The sequence below is a fragment of the Polypterus senegalus genome, chromosome 9 (assembly GCF_016835505.1).
Source record: "Polypterus senegalus isolate Bchr_013 chromosome 9, ASM1683550v1, whole genome shotgun sequence".
NCBI classification, from domain to species: domain Eukaryota; kingdom Metazoa; phylum Chordata; class Cladistia; order Polypteriformes; family Polypteridae; genus Polypterus; species Polypterus senegalus.
This window is the reverse complement of record NC_053162.1, coordinates 6,330,896-6,348,937: the sequence shown is the minus strand read 5'-3', so window position 1 is coordinate 6,348,937 and position 18,042 is coordinate 6,330,896. Positions and strand designations below refer to the sequence as shown.

Below are 18,042 nucleotides of genomic sequence, written 5' to 3'. Positions count from 1 at the left end.
TTTTCATTACAGACATGACAAACACTGCATGAACATCGATGTAATAATATTTGGGGTGTGCAAACCTTCGGACAATTGTTCAAATGCAGGTCACTACTTAAATGTCAGGTTTTGTCGTCTTTAATATGATTTAAAATATTCTACTCCCATAGGTTTGGAGGACAATCCTCAGGCTGTGCTGCAGACAATGAGAAAGTACATCACCACTTTTTTTGGATGCCAGGAATGTGGCCGACATTTTGAAGAAATGGCAAAGGAGTCGATGAATCAAGTCAACACTGCTGATGAGTCGGTACTTTGGCTTTGGAAGAAGCATAACGTAGTCAACAACAGACTAGCAGGTATGCAACCTTCTGGGCCAGAGACAGCATTACACAAAAGCTTTACATCCTAAAAGTTTTATAACCAGCTATTCATGTTGCTATTAATCATAAAAAAGCATTCCTTGGTTTGATACATTTTAATATTGTTTGATTGAAAAAAGTTCAGATAACTCCAAATTTATTGGTACGCAGAGTATCCCTCGCCTTAAAAAATTGATTTATATAAAGTTTTACCAGTGATATTTTAGGCTTCCCAAATATTATAATTTAAATAGACTGCACTAATGTGGAAATAACAGCCAGACTCGTTAGAGGCAGGCTGTGTAAACTGCAAATCATACAATACTCTCAATTCACAAGGAAGACAGTTTTAAATGACATTAAACGGCATTTGCTGTGTGCCACCAGTCATTCTGATCCATGCAGGTTCCTGTGCAGGAGGGAAATTCAAAGATGGGGCTCCCTCACCAGTGGCAAAGGCTGCTGCTTTCTTTTTGGTTCCTAAATATGCAATGTATTTCTATTCCTTTATATGACAGTTTTAATGGGATGGTAAGAATGTGTGTGGCTTACCTCTGTATCAATGAGACTCTACATACAGTATGTGCTACATGCAAACTCCACACAGGGAGCACCTATGACAAAAACCCTGTTCCCAAATTTTCTAACTCAATAGAAAAAAAAATTTTAATTTCTGCCAATAAAATTTCAATATGCAATGCACAGATTCAGAACTGTAATGCACTTTGGCATTTAATCAGTCTTCTGTAGATTGCCTCAAAACATATCTTGCTTTGTTAATAGCTGGCTTGTATAAAAGAGTATTGTCTTGTTCAACTGCTACAAAGACCTGCATTGTCTGTGTTAGTTTTTTTTTTTTATTATTGTTGTAAAATAAAAGAATATTTCAAGCTATCCCATAATATACCACGTGTCCCATCTACTTAACTCTTAAAAGTTACAGTCACTCTATCTCTTATATAGTGTCTTTCCTATCTATTAGACCAGGGGAGTCAAACTCCAGGCCTGGAGGGCCGCAGTGGCTGCAGGTTTTCATTCTAACCCTTTTCCAAATGAGTGACCAGTTTTCACTGCTAATTAACTTATTTTTCCCTTAATTTTAATAGCTCTGTTTTTAAGGATTCAATTCTCTCAATTGATTCTTTTCTTCATTAAATGACAGCCAAACAGACATGAGACACGAAACAAGCCAACAGATGACCAGCTAAATTGGGGCTGCAAACTCCAACCAATTTCACTCCAATTACTTTCTTAATGAGAAGCCAATTCTTGCTGTTAATTACACTCCTTATTTAATTCCATGGCTTGTTGCTGCTCTCGTTCTACCATAGCACCGTCAAAATGTTTTGCTGACCTGAGAGATTAGCCTTACTGAGACTTTCACCTTTCTTTATTTTCAGATATTGTGTGATGGGCGCAGGTGAGTTGGTCATGTGGTGGCTTGTTTTGTTTCTCATTATTATTTGACTGCTAATTAAGGAAAAAAGAAAAAGTCAAGTTAATTAAAATTAAGGCAAAAGAAGTTAATTAGCCACCAAAACTGGTCACTAATGAAGAAGATGGTTAGAATGAAAACCTGCAGCCACTGCGGCCCTCCAGGACCGGAGTTTGACACCTGTGTATTAGACAAATATAAACGAAAAACCTGTGTTTGTGTATATGGAGCATTCTGCTGACGCTCAACTACAGCCACTAGATGGCGCATGCAAGCATTATTTTGGTGCTTGCGTGCACCTCAGTTCTCGCATGAAAGGTGGGTGTGTGTGTGTGTATGGAGTAGTCTGCTCTGCTCACAAGTTGGTGTGAATTCTACAGAAGATTTAGAAGCTTATGCAGGTGTGACTTGCGCTTGGTGAGATGGCGCATACATGCACCATTTTTTTTGGCACTTGCATGCACCTCACTTCTCATTCAACCCAAGCAGACAAACTCTGCTTTCTGGTACACGATGATGTACATTCACACAACGAGCTGCCATGCATTTTCTTGAGACAGGTTCCAGCCTGCCCTCCGCAATTTGTGCCACAGTTGCACTCGACTACATGTCCGTCTCGGACAAAATATGACCTGTCCTAGCTCACTTAGCTGGCACCTCTGCAATATTCACCCACATAGTCAAACTGATGGGGAGTCTTTTGGGTGGTGGTTTTTTTTTTTTGTCATAAAGACTACATACAGTTACTCTATCTATAATTGTGGATTGTCTTTTTTTAAAAATTACATTATTTCAAGAAAACAGTCTCCATCCACACTAGCTTTATCACATTATTTATCAAAGTATCTCAGCCCAGCCCTCATCAAATCAACTCAAAACACATGTGACATAGCCATTCACCAACACTGGGCATTCATTCATTTGTGGAAAAAAAAAAAAAAGGACTACACAGGCGGCCACAGGGAGTCATGATATAACTTTAGAGACTGGTAATTTAATTAGCTTTTTGTGCATGTGTTTGCAACTTTCAGACTGTATAGAACGCCATTTAGATGCATACAAATGGGCCACACAATAAATGTGGTGGAGAGCACCTCCTCTGTGTTTCGTATGGTTTTCTTCCGTGAAGGATGTCCAGTCAGGGAATAAGGCATTGTAATGAGCAGGATCCAATCAGGGAAGGGCCCCCTAATAAGCACAAATCAAACAAGAGTGTGGTTAGTTTGCAATTTCAAAACTCTTCAGGTTTTTCACCCATCCACACTACAACACCAAGCCAGTGTTTTTAGAAGTATACAGCTCTGGATGACATTTTCAGGGTTAAAAATGCCAGTGTAGTATGGACAAAGGGGAAATATACTAAATACTAAAGATACTAAATCCGTATTTTTAAACAAAAATTACATTTTTAAAAAAGCCTGTATTTCATTTACTCCATAAATACATGGAATTGAATTCGGCATTATTTTTTATATGACTCAATGTTGCAAAAATAGTTAGAATGTCACATTTTAGATTATTACGTCTTTCACAAAAGAAATTAACAAAAACTAGAAATACCCCAACTTTCAAAACAGTTGACTTGAGTACCCAGATGCACTGAATCTGAATCCGTGTGTAAGTTTTCTAACTTGAAGTATAAAATGATGCAAAGTGTACTCTGCTCTGTTTGTTGTTCGATTCTGTGTATTCTACATTTTGAGATTTTTCACACAAGTTATGCGTCTATATATATATATATATATATATATATATATATATATATATATATATATATATATATATATATATATATATATAATATAAAATATATTGCATGTTTTCCCGATACCAATTGCTTGTACCGTGGCGACTGAGGAACGCACACGTCTGTTAAACACTAGTTAATCCCATGGGTCGGGTGCATGTCAGCTGTGATATCTAGAGGAAATAAATCCTGAAGGAAACAAAAAGCAAGATTTCTTAAAGTCATTGTTGTCGGTGGCCGATGTGAAGCTCTAAAAATAACTTGAACGAACTGCAAAGACCTTTAAGAGGCAGACAGTTGTGGCCTTCCATTGTTTTCCAGCCCAACGTTGAAACAAGCGACACATGTTAAACTGTAAATGTGTCGTCTGTGAGTTAAAGTCTTTTGTCCGGGGTTCCAGTTGTGCATCTTCATTGTTTTCGAAGATGTACTGCATTAACATTTGAATATAGTAAAGTTGTTCCTTTATGAAAAGCCTTGTGACTTTCAAAGCAAAAGGGGTCTGGGACCTGAACTAATGAAACAAAAGTATTTTATTACAAAGAAATAATTAGTAACGCTTTAGTTTAGGTACTGCAAAAATGCAGCTATTACTCAATTACACTTACGTAACAAGACCTTAACAAAAGCTTCTTTTGGTCTTGATAACCCTAACAAAACATCAGCAGATGTGTTATTCATCTCTGTGCAGTTTGGAGTTTTGACATGATGGTAAAATGAATGTGAAGGGTTCACACGTCTTATACTAAATATGTAACATCAAGAGAACTGCGTCTTAGTCGAGCCACCACAGACCACTCCAAAGTAAAGTTTTGCTAGTAGGTCACATTTCAGAGATGAATGCACACTTTACGGATGCTTTGTAAGGGTTATGTAGAACCCAACCAAGTATTCATTATGGTCTTGAAACACAATAGTAAACAGGTAATCAATGTATTTTTTCAATACCTAAACCAGAGTGTTACCAAATGATTAATTAGAAACGTAACCCTGGCTATCAAAAGGAATGAAAAGTCAAACACATTTCATGGTCCAGCATGCATAAGAAGATTACAGGCATGCGGAGACCATGCAGTCCATTGGGTGCATTTGGTTCACTGATCGCTAAGTGACTGGATAACAGCAAATCATTAAGTCACAGAGTCAATTTAATTCACAGCTCAGCCATAGGGTTCATCCGTTTTGTTTGTTTGTCTCCTGCTATTTTATATTGTGCCTTTCATATAGATCTGTCGTCTTTACAGTAGATGTCACTGTATAGTATACTGTACAGATATGTATTATGTGGCTTTAACATCTGGCTCTATATTCCTTACATACTGTAATGCCCTTTATGTCTGTTTATATAGTGCCTTACATACCTGCTTATCTATCCTATATTGACTTACATGTTTGTTTCTTACGTAATGCTATTCCTGTCTGTCTTTCTTTCTTTCTTTGCTCCATTCAGTAATTTGTATATGCGGTTTAATTCTACCCTGTACAGCACTGTCATTACATGTTTGTGCGTCAGTAGGACAACCTGTCAATGTTTCCATTGTACCTTCAGGTATAGCCACAATAAAAAAAATTTCTTATAATAAAACAATAATAATTTATTACATTTATATATAACTTTTTTCACTATTCAAAGTGCTTCAGCGAGTTGGGAGCCACTTCAGCCACCACTAATGTGCAGCACCCACATGGATGATGCAATGGCAGCCATTTTTGTGCCAGTACACTAGCCATGCATTAGCATTTAGGTGGTGAAGTGGTGAGAGAGAGTCAGTTAGAGCCGGGTGGTGGTGATTAGTGAGCCAGAATGACTAGGCCGTGGTGGGCAGTTTAGCCAGGACATCAGGATACATCCCAGTGAATGGTGGATCTCCAGTAATATTTTATGACCACAGAGATTCAGGACCTCGGTTTTACGTATCATCCAAAAGACAGCATGATATTTACAGCACTGTGTCACTGCACTGGGGCATTGGGATCCACACACAGACCACAGGGTAAGCGCCCCCTGCTGGCTTCACCAACACCTCTTCCAGCAGCAACCCAAGCTATTTCCTAGATGGTCTCCCATCCAAGTACTGGCTGGGCCAAAACATACTTAACTGCAGGTGGATGACCTCTTCTGAAGTGTAAGTTGTCAAAAAGACTAATGATAATGAAATACAAATAATGCTTATTGTTTGTACCTGTATAATTTTCAAAAAAATATTTCCAATCTTCTCGTCATCTGCAGCCACTTTTGGTGAGGGTCTCCACAGCAGTATTTCCAGTCTTGTGCCAAAAATTTAATATGAGCAGCAATATTTTTTTGACTACATTCTGTTCCTTAGGTGTAAAATTGTTATTTTGAAGCACAGTGGCTCATGTTGCTCTGGCGTCCTAGGCTTGCATTCTCATCCAGCTGATGCTAGTGTGGAGTAAGCGAACTTTCTCCGTATCCGTAGTTATTTTTCTAAGTGTATTTTGGCTTTCTTCTGACACCCCAAAGACGTGTGTGTTAGGGGGATTGGCAATTCCAAATTAGCCTTTTGTGAGTCAGTGTGTCCATCAGTGGATTGCTGGCCTGACAAAGGCTGGTTCCTGCTTTGTTCTCGATTACTACCGGGATGGGCTCCATTCCATTTGACTATGCTTGAGACAATACACTAAGCCCACGCTACAAGTTGTGTGTTTTGATTCAGGCTTCATGGTAGAGTATTCCAATGATATGGAATTTTCATGAAAGAAATGTACTGTATGTTTAGTGTTACTTATTATTAGAATTTTATAAATTGCAATACTGCAAAAAAAAAAAAGTTGGATACACTAGCTTTAATGGAGGTTTTTTGTAAGCTTTTTTTATTGAAAATAACACATTTGCCTTGCAGTACAAAAAAAAAATAACCAAATTTAAAATTATCTTTCTATTTTCAGTGTTAACATGAAATATTGTTCCAGCAATGATTATCCCTTACACTGGATATATGAAAAACTTACAACGTTACATTTCCCTTTGAGAAAAATAAGAACATCAGCACACTGAGTGAAGCTGCGCTGCGTACCTCTCCATTTTGACAATATACCCCGAAGTTGAAAACGCAGACGTATGATTAAAGCAAGCACTGCGATTTTGGTTGCTTTCACTCTCCATCATGGTAGAGAACTGCTATTGAGGGAAATGTGAGATCAACAGCGGTATAATTTAATTCCTCCTTGCTATAATCTAGCCCTATTTCTGAATCCGTAGCATTGAAACGTATTTCATTGTGCTGAGCACACGGCTTGTGTGAACTGCTCCCTGTAGCATTTGAGTATATCATGAGAACTCGTCCAATACGAGGATACGTTTGTGCTTTGGTGGTCCCGACTGAGTTCATTTTGAAAACAAGCCTTGCATTATGAAGCAAACTGCCATTTGCCATACACATCTGAGAATTTGACTCAATAAGTTAATGCTTAACCTGCAGTGCCAGCCCACTTTCACTTGCAGTGGGTAACGTTCATATTAACGTCTTTAAACTGACAGTAAATAACGGTTCCACCAAAGTGTGGTTTGTTTGGCCTGACCTTACTTAATTCTAGTTTTTAAATCCCCTGCTTCTGATGGAAGACTCTCGTTTGCATTTGTGTTTCGTTTCATTTGTTTTAATGTTTCAAAATAGACGACACAAGACCAGATTTCGAATTGATGGTAGTTGCTGCCGTGAAAAAAAATTTATCTCCTACCTACCTTGACCATGAATAGAATTAAGGACTCAAAATGTTATGTTTTTTAATGACCACTTTTAAAGATATCTGTAGGCCTATACACACAACATTTAAATTTATATTTAGGGAAATATACAAATAACAGTAATAGTATGGCCATTTTATTATTTTATCAGAAAATCTAGACATTTTACATCCTTTTGGAAATGATTGCAAGCATCCATTACTTTTTTTATGGGCCTTTTGTTCCTCCAGTAACTCCTGACCTCTACCATGGCAAACATATTTTACATTTTTATTACCTCCCTAGAGCTTCACTCACTCTGTCCATTGCATACGGTAATAGTTGAGGTACTTCAGATTTCAGACGTCTGTTATTTTAACAAAGTCTATACACCATCCCATGATAGTCGGAGACAAAAGTTTTATGTACATTTAGACATCGGATTGTTAACAAAAATGATGAGCATGCAAAGAGGAACAGCACACAAACCACCGAGGAGGTGCCGGAACTAAAGGACGACTAAAAAATTTTAGTCAAGGGGAAGTATTATTACTTAGACAAAAATATACTCAAGTAGTTTCAGCCAATTATAATTTTACATAACAAAAAAATACTCAAGTAGAAGTACAATTGAGTTACTTAAAAATTAATTGAAATTAATAAATATCTATAATGTGCACTGGAAATAAAAATATACAGATAAAATACATTTTATTTATTAAAACGCATGTTAATGACACACATACACAATGAATTTCGGGGGTCTTCAATTACAGTCGTGGAGGTCCACAGAGGCTGTAGGTATTCGCTGTAAACAGTTTCTTAATTAGAACTTGTTTATTTACTAATAAACCACATTTTTTTAGGTTTAGTTTTAATTGACTTGCATGTTACAGCTCAGAACCCTTAAGGAGCTATTTTAGTTTTTAACTGGTGCGTTCAGATTTTGATTGTCTCCTGTTTTCTTAACCAGCTATCAGTTGATAATGGGGTGTAAATGACAAAGAACCAGCAGCTCTCCAGCAAACAGCCGTCCATTTAAACCTGTGCACATGCATCATAAAGTATCTGTGTTAATACTACTCTTCTTTCGGCTGCTCCCATTTAGGGGTCGCCACAATGGAGCACCTATCTCCACCTTTCTCTGTCTTTTACATCATTTTATGCCTTCATGTCCACACTCCCCGCATCCATAAACCTCCTCTTTGGCCTCCCTCTTCTCCTCTTGCCTGGCAGTTCCATATTCAGCATTCATTTCCTGTTGTGTCCACCCCCATATCTCTCCTCTGCACGTGCCCAGACCATCTCAATCTAGCCTCTCACACTTTGTCACTAAACTGTTGAACCTGCGTTGTTCCCCTAATGTACTCATTGCTAATCCTGTCTACCCTCATTACTTCAAGCGAAAAGCGTAGCATCTTCATCTCCACTACTTCTAGCTGTGCCTCCTGTCTTCATCCTTTTTCATCAGTATCTGTTAATACAATGTTTTTAAATAAATAAGAGAGAAGAGAAGGACCTTGAAACATATGAAAAAAGAAAGCCATAAATAAATACACTATTTTGGTCTGGGAAGAATAAAAACACTAACAAGTCATATAGTTATGAACCCAGTCTCATTATCTGTTAGACCTGGCTTTTACAGTTGTGCTTGAAAGTTTGTTGACCCTTTAGAATTTTCAATATTTCTGCATAAATATGACCTAAAACATCATCAGATTTTCACTCAAGTCCTAAAAGTAGATAAAGAGAAACCAGTCAAACAAATGAGACAAAAATATTATACTTGGTCATTTATTTATGAAGGAAAAGGATCGAATATTACATATTTGTGAGTGGCAAACGTATGTGAACCTCCCGGATTATCAGTTAGTTTGAAGGTGAAATTCGAGTCGGGTGTTTTCAATCAATGGGATGCCAATCAGGTGTGAGTGGGCACCCTGTGTTATTTAAAGAACAGGATCTATCAAAGTCTGCTCTTCACAACACATGTTTGTGAAAGTGTATCATGGCTCGAACAAAGGAGATTTCTGAGGACCTCACAAAAAGAGTTGTTGATGCTCATCAAGTTGGAAAAGTTTACAAAACCATCTCTAAAGAGTTTGGACTCCACCAATCCACAGTCAGACAGATTGTGTACAAACCATTGTTACCCTCCCCAGGAGTATCGACCACCAAAGATCACTCCAAGAGCAAGACATGTAATAGTCGGCGAGGTCACAAAGGACCCCAGGGTCACTTCTAAGCAACTGAAGGCCTCTCTCACATTGGCTAATGTTCATGTTCATGAGTCCACCATCAGGAGAACACTGAACAACAATGGTGTGCATGGCAGGGTTGCAAGGAGAAAGCCACTGCTCTCCAAAAACACATTGCTGCTCGTCTGCAGTTTGCTAAAGATCACGTGGACAAACCAGAAGGCTATTGGAAGAATGTTTAGTGGATGAATGAGACCAAAATAGAACTTTTTGGTTTAAATGAAAAGCGTTATGTTTGGAGAAAGGAAAACACTGCATTCCAGCATAAGAACCTTATCCCATCTGTGAAACATGGTGGTGGTAGTATCATGGTTTGGGCCTGTTTTGCTGCATCTGGGCCAGGACGGCTTGCCTTCATTGATGGAACAATGAATTCTGAATTATATCAGAGAATTCTAAAGGAAAATGTCAGGACATCTGTCCATGAACTGAATCTCAAGAGAAGGTGGGTCATGCAGCAAGACAACGACCCTAAGCACACAAGTCATTCTACCAAAGAATGGTTAAAGAAGAATAAAGTGAATGTTTTGGAATGGCCAAGTCAAAGTCCTGACCTTAATCCAATCGAAATGTTGTGGAAGGACCTGAAGCGAGCAGTTCATGTGAGGAAACCCACCAACATCCCAGAGTTGAAGCTGTTCTGTACGGAGGAATGGGCAAAATTCCTCCAAGCCGGTGTGCAGGAATGATCAAAAGTTACCGGAAATGTTTAGTTGCAGTTATTGGGGGGTCACACCAGATACTGAAAGCAAAGGTTCACATACTTTTGACACTCACAAATATGTAATATTCGATCATTTTCCATAATTAATAAATGACCAAGTGTAATATTTTTGTCTCATTTGTTTAACTGGTTTCTTTTTATCTATTTTTAGGACTTGAGTGAAAAATCTAATGATGTTTTAGGTCATATTTATGCAGAAATATAGAAAATTCTAAAGGGTGCACAAACTTTCAAGCACAACTGTAATTAGGAAACTGGTTGGAATGACAACCGGCAGCAAGTGCGTACCATAACTGAGGACCCTAGGTAGATAATATGTACACATTTAGAGGGTACTATCGTGTACTGTACTAATGTGTGGGACAGTTACATTTGAAACAAATTTAGTCTGTATATGCCTGAGAAGTACAGGAACATTTATAGGTAAATTTTAACATAGCAGCTCTTATTATATTTTAATTATTTTATACTTCCAGCAAAGTGCATTGCACCTCATCCGTGGGAATACATTTTAAAGTTAGGAAAGGAAGTCAGGTATTTCTATTGCTGGAAGTACACAATGAAAATTCAAATCTGAATTCATTAAGGCTTAAGTTTTGTTTACAATGCCAATAAAAAGAATAAAACCCGTTGGAAGTTTTTTTTTTTTTTTTTTAAAACACATTTTATTATACCTCATTGAATCACAGTGGATTTATTTAGTTGTTTTTAACACTGATCAACCCAAAAAAGGCTCTTTAATATGAAAAGTGAAAGTGGATCCCTGCAGACTTATCAAAATTACAAATATAAAGCCTAAAATTAATTATTAATTTCTATACAACTGTTATACCTTTAGCAGCCATGACAGCCTTAAGTGTGTGTCCGCATGTCTCTGTCTGTCAGCTTTGTACTTTTGGTCAATTTTTCCCTTCTTTGCAAAACACCTCAAGCTATGTCAGATGTCGTTGGGATCACAAGCAAACACCCTTTGTCAAGCCCAGCCACAGTAGAGGTCCACCACTGTATGTCCTCTATTGTTGGAGCGTGGCTTTCTTCTGCAGTGGGTGACCAATCAGGGAGTGAGACTTCGTAATGACCAGGATCCAGTTGCAGAATGGCCACAGGATGAGAATAATGCAATCGGAGCACAAATAGTGCCTACATTTTCAGAGGTTTGCATTTTCAACATTTGGTACTGCAAAGCTGAGCTGACATTTTTTCAGAAACATGCATATCCAGAGGGCATTTCAAGTCACTATTTTCAAGGGTTAATGCTGGGGTAGAGAAAAGGAAATGTGATAATGGAGACTGATGTCTGTGTTTTTTAAACTAAAATGTAGTAGCTTGGATGTAGACCAATTTTGGCTTTGAGTTTGATTTAAAATGCTATACCAATTTTAGAGCTTTTGCAGAGTGTAGAAGGTTTTGTTCCAGTATCTGTTGTAAGAATGATGCTATATAGCGCCCGACAGATTGGACACGGGAGGCACGTGTAAAATAAACTATTTTCTTCCATTGTGGGTGCATGTCTTCCCTGTGTCCCACAGGCAATACACAGTCCCAAGCACACTAAATCACAGCAAGCACTTTCTTCACCACCACTCCTCCCAGGCAACCTTGTCCTCCTCCATCCAACTCTGGCTCCTGAGTGGTGGTCGCTGGCTCCTTTTATAGTTAACCCGGAAGTGCTCCAGGCGCTTGATCACAGAGTTCTGGCTGCACTTCCGGGTGTGATGAACATGTTGCCCATAGGTGCTGAGGAGTCCCAAACGCAGCACCCCCTGGCAGTGCCTGCGAGACCCAACAGGGCTGCACCCAACTCCGATTCCCAGGGAAACCGATACACTGCTCCAGCCCAGGGGGAGCGGCTGCCATCATCTAGCATCCAGGGGGAGGTATTGCACTGTCCAGGGCTGCTCCCCCTGAATATAGTGTCAGGGGCATCCCGGCTGGGCATGGACCCCGGCCACCTGCCACACTGTGTATAATTTCTCACATCTATTACCCACTCAAGTCTGTAGTCCTTATGATGACAAAGGGCGAAAAGGGAGTCTACCAAACATACTAGTGTGAACATTGTCTTATGTTCTTCCTCATCCCGTAAAATCCCAAAACCAGCTAGCGATTGCTAATGACCTGTGGTTTAATGATGATCAGGATTCAGAAGTTTTAACCTGCAGGGGCCTTTATTGAAAAGAGAGGATACATTTAAATATCTAGGACCAGTGACCTCCCAAAATGGAGAATTAGATGCAGAGATAACCCACGAGGAGGGTCCAGCTGCAGACCTCCGCAGCTCTGTGATACGGTAACTCGGCTGGACAGCCAATGGGATTGCAAGTTTTTGTTGCATGGTTTACTTGATTTGAGTCAAATAACCTCCTGAACCCTAATCTTAACCACAGTGAAACCAGATGTTATCACTGACCTATAATATAAAGTAACTATCTCGTCAATGGAGTGCAGCTCTGAAGGTCCGCAGCTGGAGACTGTTGTAACCCACAGAGTGCAGTTTGGATGGAACAATTGAAAGAAGGGTATCAGGAGTATTGTGTGAATAGAGAATTCAGGCAAAGGTTAAAGGTCAAGTTTATAAGACCAACAATGATGTATGGAGTTGAGACATAGACAGTAAAGGGAGCACAGGAGACGTAGTTAGATTTGGCACAAATAAGAATGTTGAGATGGATATGTGGAGTTGCAAAGATGGACAAAATAAGTAATGAACAATCAGAGGTTCAACAAAAGTGGGAGAGATATCTAAAAGTACAGAAAAGTAGACTGAAGTGGTATGAATATGTGATGAGGAGAGACCATGAATATGTGGGCAAAAGAGTGATGGGAGTGGAAGTCGAGGGGAAGACGAAAGTGAATGAGGCCAAAGCGAAGATGGCTGGATAAAGTAAAAGAAGATCTGAAGGAAGAGGGACTGACTGGGGAGAAGGTGCAGGACTGAGAAGGTTGAACAGGCACATCAACCCTGCATAGAAGTGGGAAAAGATGAAGAAGATCGCTACGTTTATATGCCTGTCTGCAGAGCCCCTATTTTGAGCAAAAAACGGACTGGCTCAATCTTTTGGAGATGTACTGTTACGTCCCTGGTGCAAAACATTGAAAAGCAAAGTGCAAGACTGAGAACTGTACATAGAATATAATAATAATTACAATTTAAAGAAGCCTTGTCCCAATGCCAGAATGTCTGTCATAATTAGCTGGGTGAAGATGGGCAAAACAGGAGTAGGCGTGTTATAGCCTAAAAAATGTAGGCCTAAGAGTGCCTCCAAGACGATGAAAAATGGTAATAATATGTTGAAACATGATGGCCTCTAGTTTTGCAACAATCCTCTTCTGAGAACGACATATGTAGTACAAGTAAAACTTTTGTTGTAAAATAAATTATTTTTGAAAAGTAGAACATTACCGTGGCATGCTACTTGATCATATAAATAATAACATAACCGACAATCATTTACTTCAAAATCAATAATGAGAAAAAAAAAAAACAATAGAAATACAAACGGAACAAAAGCAAAATGAGGGAAGTGGCAGTAATTGTATAGTGGTAGTTGGTAATTACTCTATTGTGAGTAATATAAATCTATATATATATATAAATAAATTAAAATTGAGTTAGAAATGTGTACAAACACGTTAGTATGGTTTGACAAAAGGACAAAGAAAATATCTGAAATGCCCATTTTTTGAAATTGCACACAACTCCATTTCAGGAAAGCCTTTTACAGCTTAGGTCCCTGGCTGAAGTGTCAGTTGCAATGGTGCAGACTCTCACAGATGTTACTGGAGGTTGGACATTTCTCTGAATGCATGCAGGAGAGTGGTCACCCTACCATTGTGTGGCTGTCATGATCAATCACTCTACTTTTAATGCCTGGCCTTGTGTTGGGATAAGGGGCAACAATTATCCGCCTCATTACACAGGCGTGATTATTCTATATATGTTCTTCTAAAGACACCCTGCCAATGGCACAATGAAAAGTGGAGTGAAGCAACACATGGATCATTAGGACAATTCAGTTTCAGTTTATCACTTTCTGGGCTAGTAACTTGGCTGTATCAAACATAAACAAAAATTAGATGGTTTTAAAAAAATAAATCCTAAACTCTCCATTGGGGTAAAGGGAAATGCTACATTTAAAATGAATAAAGTAAGTTGTATTCAATTCACTTTGTACAGCATGCTGCGCTGATGCATATTTATGAGTATTTCTTAAACTATACAACATTTACACACACTTGAAGCTAAACACTTGTTTGCACTTATGTTAAAGATGTTCACACATGGTGTTTCATAACCACACATCCAGTTCCCCTACATACCTCTGCTTTATTTTCAGGGGTGGTACAGTGACGCAGTGGTGGGGGTGCCCAGGGCTTGTGGAATATCCATCTTCCATAAAAACAAGAGATTAGTCCCATTTAAAAATCTTAAAGGATTGATCCATACTGTAGGCCATCACTGACGGGAGTTATATGAGGAACTGGCATTGAGGCTCACCTTAGTTCAAAAGCAGGAAGTGAAGCGTGGCCTGAATGGACAGTCGCATTAGGTAGCACATAGGCCAAGCAGCACACTCCAAACCGTCTAAGCACAACGACCACTAAGTATTGTGAGGTTCTTAGGTTTGTTGTAGAGCACTGGAGAAGTTAAGTGAGTGTCCAAAACCTCCATGCAAAGGAAAGAAAGTGTTTTTCTAGTTCTGAGTTTTCTCTAAAGCAATAGAAGTGGGAGAGCAGTTACTCAAAAAACAGTATTTAGGCTGCATATCTTTTACAGGTGAAAAAGTGGCTTAGTAATAATTAGTGAGGGAAAATGTATGTTTAGGGAAAGGTCCATAGACCTATTGAGATAATAAACCAGTTCAGTTTTAGTTTTCTGCAAGTTTAAATTTCTCTCTCTGGTATGGCTTGAGAGAAGAAGCCCGGTGGAAGTACCATTTGAGGATGCATATTACGCTAACCTTTACCACTGAATTGGCCTCAAATGTGTGCACCCACTACATAAACTGGGGTCTTATTCTGGCTTGGTTCTTGCTGGGTTAGGCTGAAGACTTCCTGCACGCCAGCAATAGAAAATTTTAAAAAATGTAGCCCTAGATATTAGTCAGACATGTTTTAAGTGCCTCATGAGTTTTGTGTGGCTTACAAATCTGGTCGGTTACTATTTTACAGGAGCTCTCAGCGAGGACCCCATGTTCCCCAAGACTTCTTGGCCGACGCCAGATCTGTGCCCTGCCTGTCATGAAGAGGTAGATGGACTTCACACGTGGAACGAAAAGGAAGTCCTTGCATTCCTCAAACGCCACTACGTCTTTTCAAACATGTCTCCCAAGTACACTGCTGAGCAAGAGGGCCCCATGCTGGGTAACCAGGCAGATAAGGAACCTGCTGCAGTCAAGGTGGTGGGCGATGCTCCCAATCCTGCTGTCCCGTCTGTCAGGCCACCGCTACTTGAGAAACATCAAAACAAGGAGAAACCAGAAGCCAATGTCATTTCACAAAAGGAGCAGAAGCCTGGTGTGACTTTCCTCGTTTTGGGGTTCTCCAACATTGACATGAGCCTCTGTGTGCTCCTCTACGTGGCGTCGTGTCTCTTCCTCATGGTCATGTTTTTCTTCTTTCGAATGCGTTCCAAAAGGTGGAAAATTAAACACAACCGGCTGTATGTGTAACAACAACAACAAATAATCAGGTGGTGGTGTTGTGGTGGGATGTTAATGTGGGCCATGTCTTTGTTAGGCAAAAATTTAAAAGTGGCAGTCACCAAAATCCAGAGAGGGGCTTCTGGTGGTTGCAAATCTAAAAACCTCTCTTGGTTTAGAAAATGGCACAGTATTATATGGAAAGATTCTCTCTGCATCATTTTAATTCTGGAAGGTCACCAAGGGGAGAGTGTTGTCTGCTGAAACCGGCTTCATTAACATCAAGTGTTGACTGCTACAGCTTTTTGTTTTGGAAGTCACTCACTTGGCCATTTGAAAACTTCGTCACTTGCTCCATCATGTGGTGCGTGCATCCTGATTTTTGAAAATCATCGTTTTTTTGTTGTTGCTTTAGTGCACTGACAGTGCGGTCATAATCCTGCCCTTTAAATCATCTTATTGTTACTTTATAAAGTAGCCGGATTGACATCATTGAGTTCATATTTGTACCTGGAAAATCCAATTCCTTGTGCCAAATGCATATGGTGAGGCTGTGAACAGCTGTGGGCACCCAATGGCTCGTGGGAGAATCTGCTTCTTGCAGCTCCATAAAGCATTTAGTGCAATATGATACAAGACATAGACGTGAGTAGAGGGCATTGCAGCACCTTTACCGTGCAATTGCATGCAGGGTTTTGTTTTTTCCTTTTCTGACATCTTCTGGCGGAACCTTCCATTTTCTTTTGTGTTTTTTTTTTTTTAATTTGTTGGAGCTATTCACCTGGTATTTAATGAAGTTATTATAGTTTTATTCTCAGGAAGATTGAATATAGTTTTTGTTATTTTTCAACGAATGAAGTTTGTTCCTGTGCAAGCTAACCACATATCCCTGTTGGAGCAGAAGATCCTTCCTCTGTTATTGACCTGCTGCTGTGAATCGGTAGCGACCGATGTGATTTCGATGGATAAACGATCCTTTCCACTGCAGGAACCTGTTTCTATTTTCCAAAATAATTGACGGTTCTGCTTGTGATGCGTCAGGAAATGAACTTGTCTAGTAAGAGCCTATGGTTAATTTAGAGGAACACAGGTAAGTTTAACTGCCAAATCTACTGACCACTGGACAATAAGAAAGCCAGGGTCCAAGATCTTGAAGAACTGCCTTCTTTTTGTTGAATTATGGAATCTACCCAGGTGCCCTTACCTCACTCACGATTTCCTTGTGTTTACTTGTACTGTAAAACCAAATGACACTCCTCCTCGTGTTTGGTTTTCTTTTTTGAATAGCATTAATCAGTAGCAGCGTCTTTTTAATCAGTAATTAGTTTTGACGTAATAGCACATGTCCCATAATGCCGTGAGCCTTGAAACCTTGAAGTTCACCCTCGTGGCTGACGTCCCATGTATTCCGAGGGCATTAACACAGTGAAGTTCACCCTCGCAGCTCACGCTCCAGTAAGGTGAAGTTTAAGGATGGTGTTTATTGATGATAAATCTATTGGTTGATATTTTGAATTTGTGTTAAATGTTTATTTCCTAAATCTCATCAACACCAGAATGTCATTGCTTGCTTTTCCATCATTTGACAGTATGAATGTTCACATTTTAAGATTATTTTGTTGATTGAAGTGTATATTTTAATTGTATCTATGGTCCGGCATGCATTTTGTGTTAAACATAAGCAGTTCTCCGTTTTATGATCATGTTGGAATTGGGAATATCATTTATCCTTGAAATGTCCTTTACCTGAAAAGGTAAACTGTCACACTGTAATAGCTGGAAATGGCTCTATTTTTTTTTTAATTTAACATAACTATTTATTTCAGGTAGGCTGTTGTTGTTTTCTTTGAAGGTGACATACCTATTGACTCTAAACAGTGTATTTTTATTTCCCTCTATTTCAGAATGGAAAATAAACGTTTTTTTTTTTTTGTATAAAATGGATATATGATATCTTCATGATTTGTCACAGATTAATCTTAAGTTCGATGACTTGTGTCCCTGCACCTTCTGTTCACGTGCCATGTCGGCATTGGTCGGTAAGTTTGAATAGCACAGCGAATCATTGGAAGCCAGTGTCGCATTAGATCAGGGGTCGCCAAGTCCGGTCCTGAAGGACCACCGTGGCTGCAGGTTTTCTTTCTAACCCTTTTTTTTAATGAGTGCCCTGTTTGTGCTACTAATTAACTTCTTGTGAATTCATT

At 39.1% G+C, this 18,042-nt stretch overlaps 1 protein-coding gene across 1 annotated transcript in view; it reads left to right on the top strand.

Moving 5' to 3' along the window:
• Positions 1-17,768, top strand: part of qsox2 (quiescin Q6 sulfhydryl oxidase 2) — a 105,786-nt gene extending 88,018 nt beyond the window's left edge. The window contains exons 11-12 of the mRNA XM_039762641.1: positions 153-341; positions 15,369-17,768. Coding sequence (XP_039618575.1) covers positions 153-341; positions 15,369-15,868 — 689 coding nt within the window. The 3' untranslated portion in view covers positions 15,869-17,768. The remainder of the gene's footprint in view (positions 1-152; positions 342-15,368) is intronic.
• Positions 17,769-18,042: the final 274 nt, after the last annotated feature.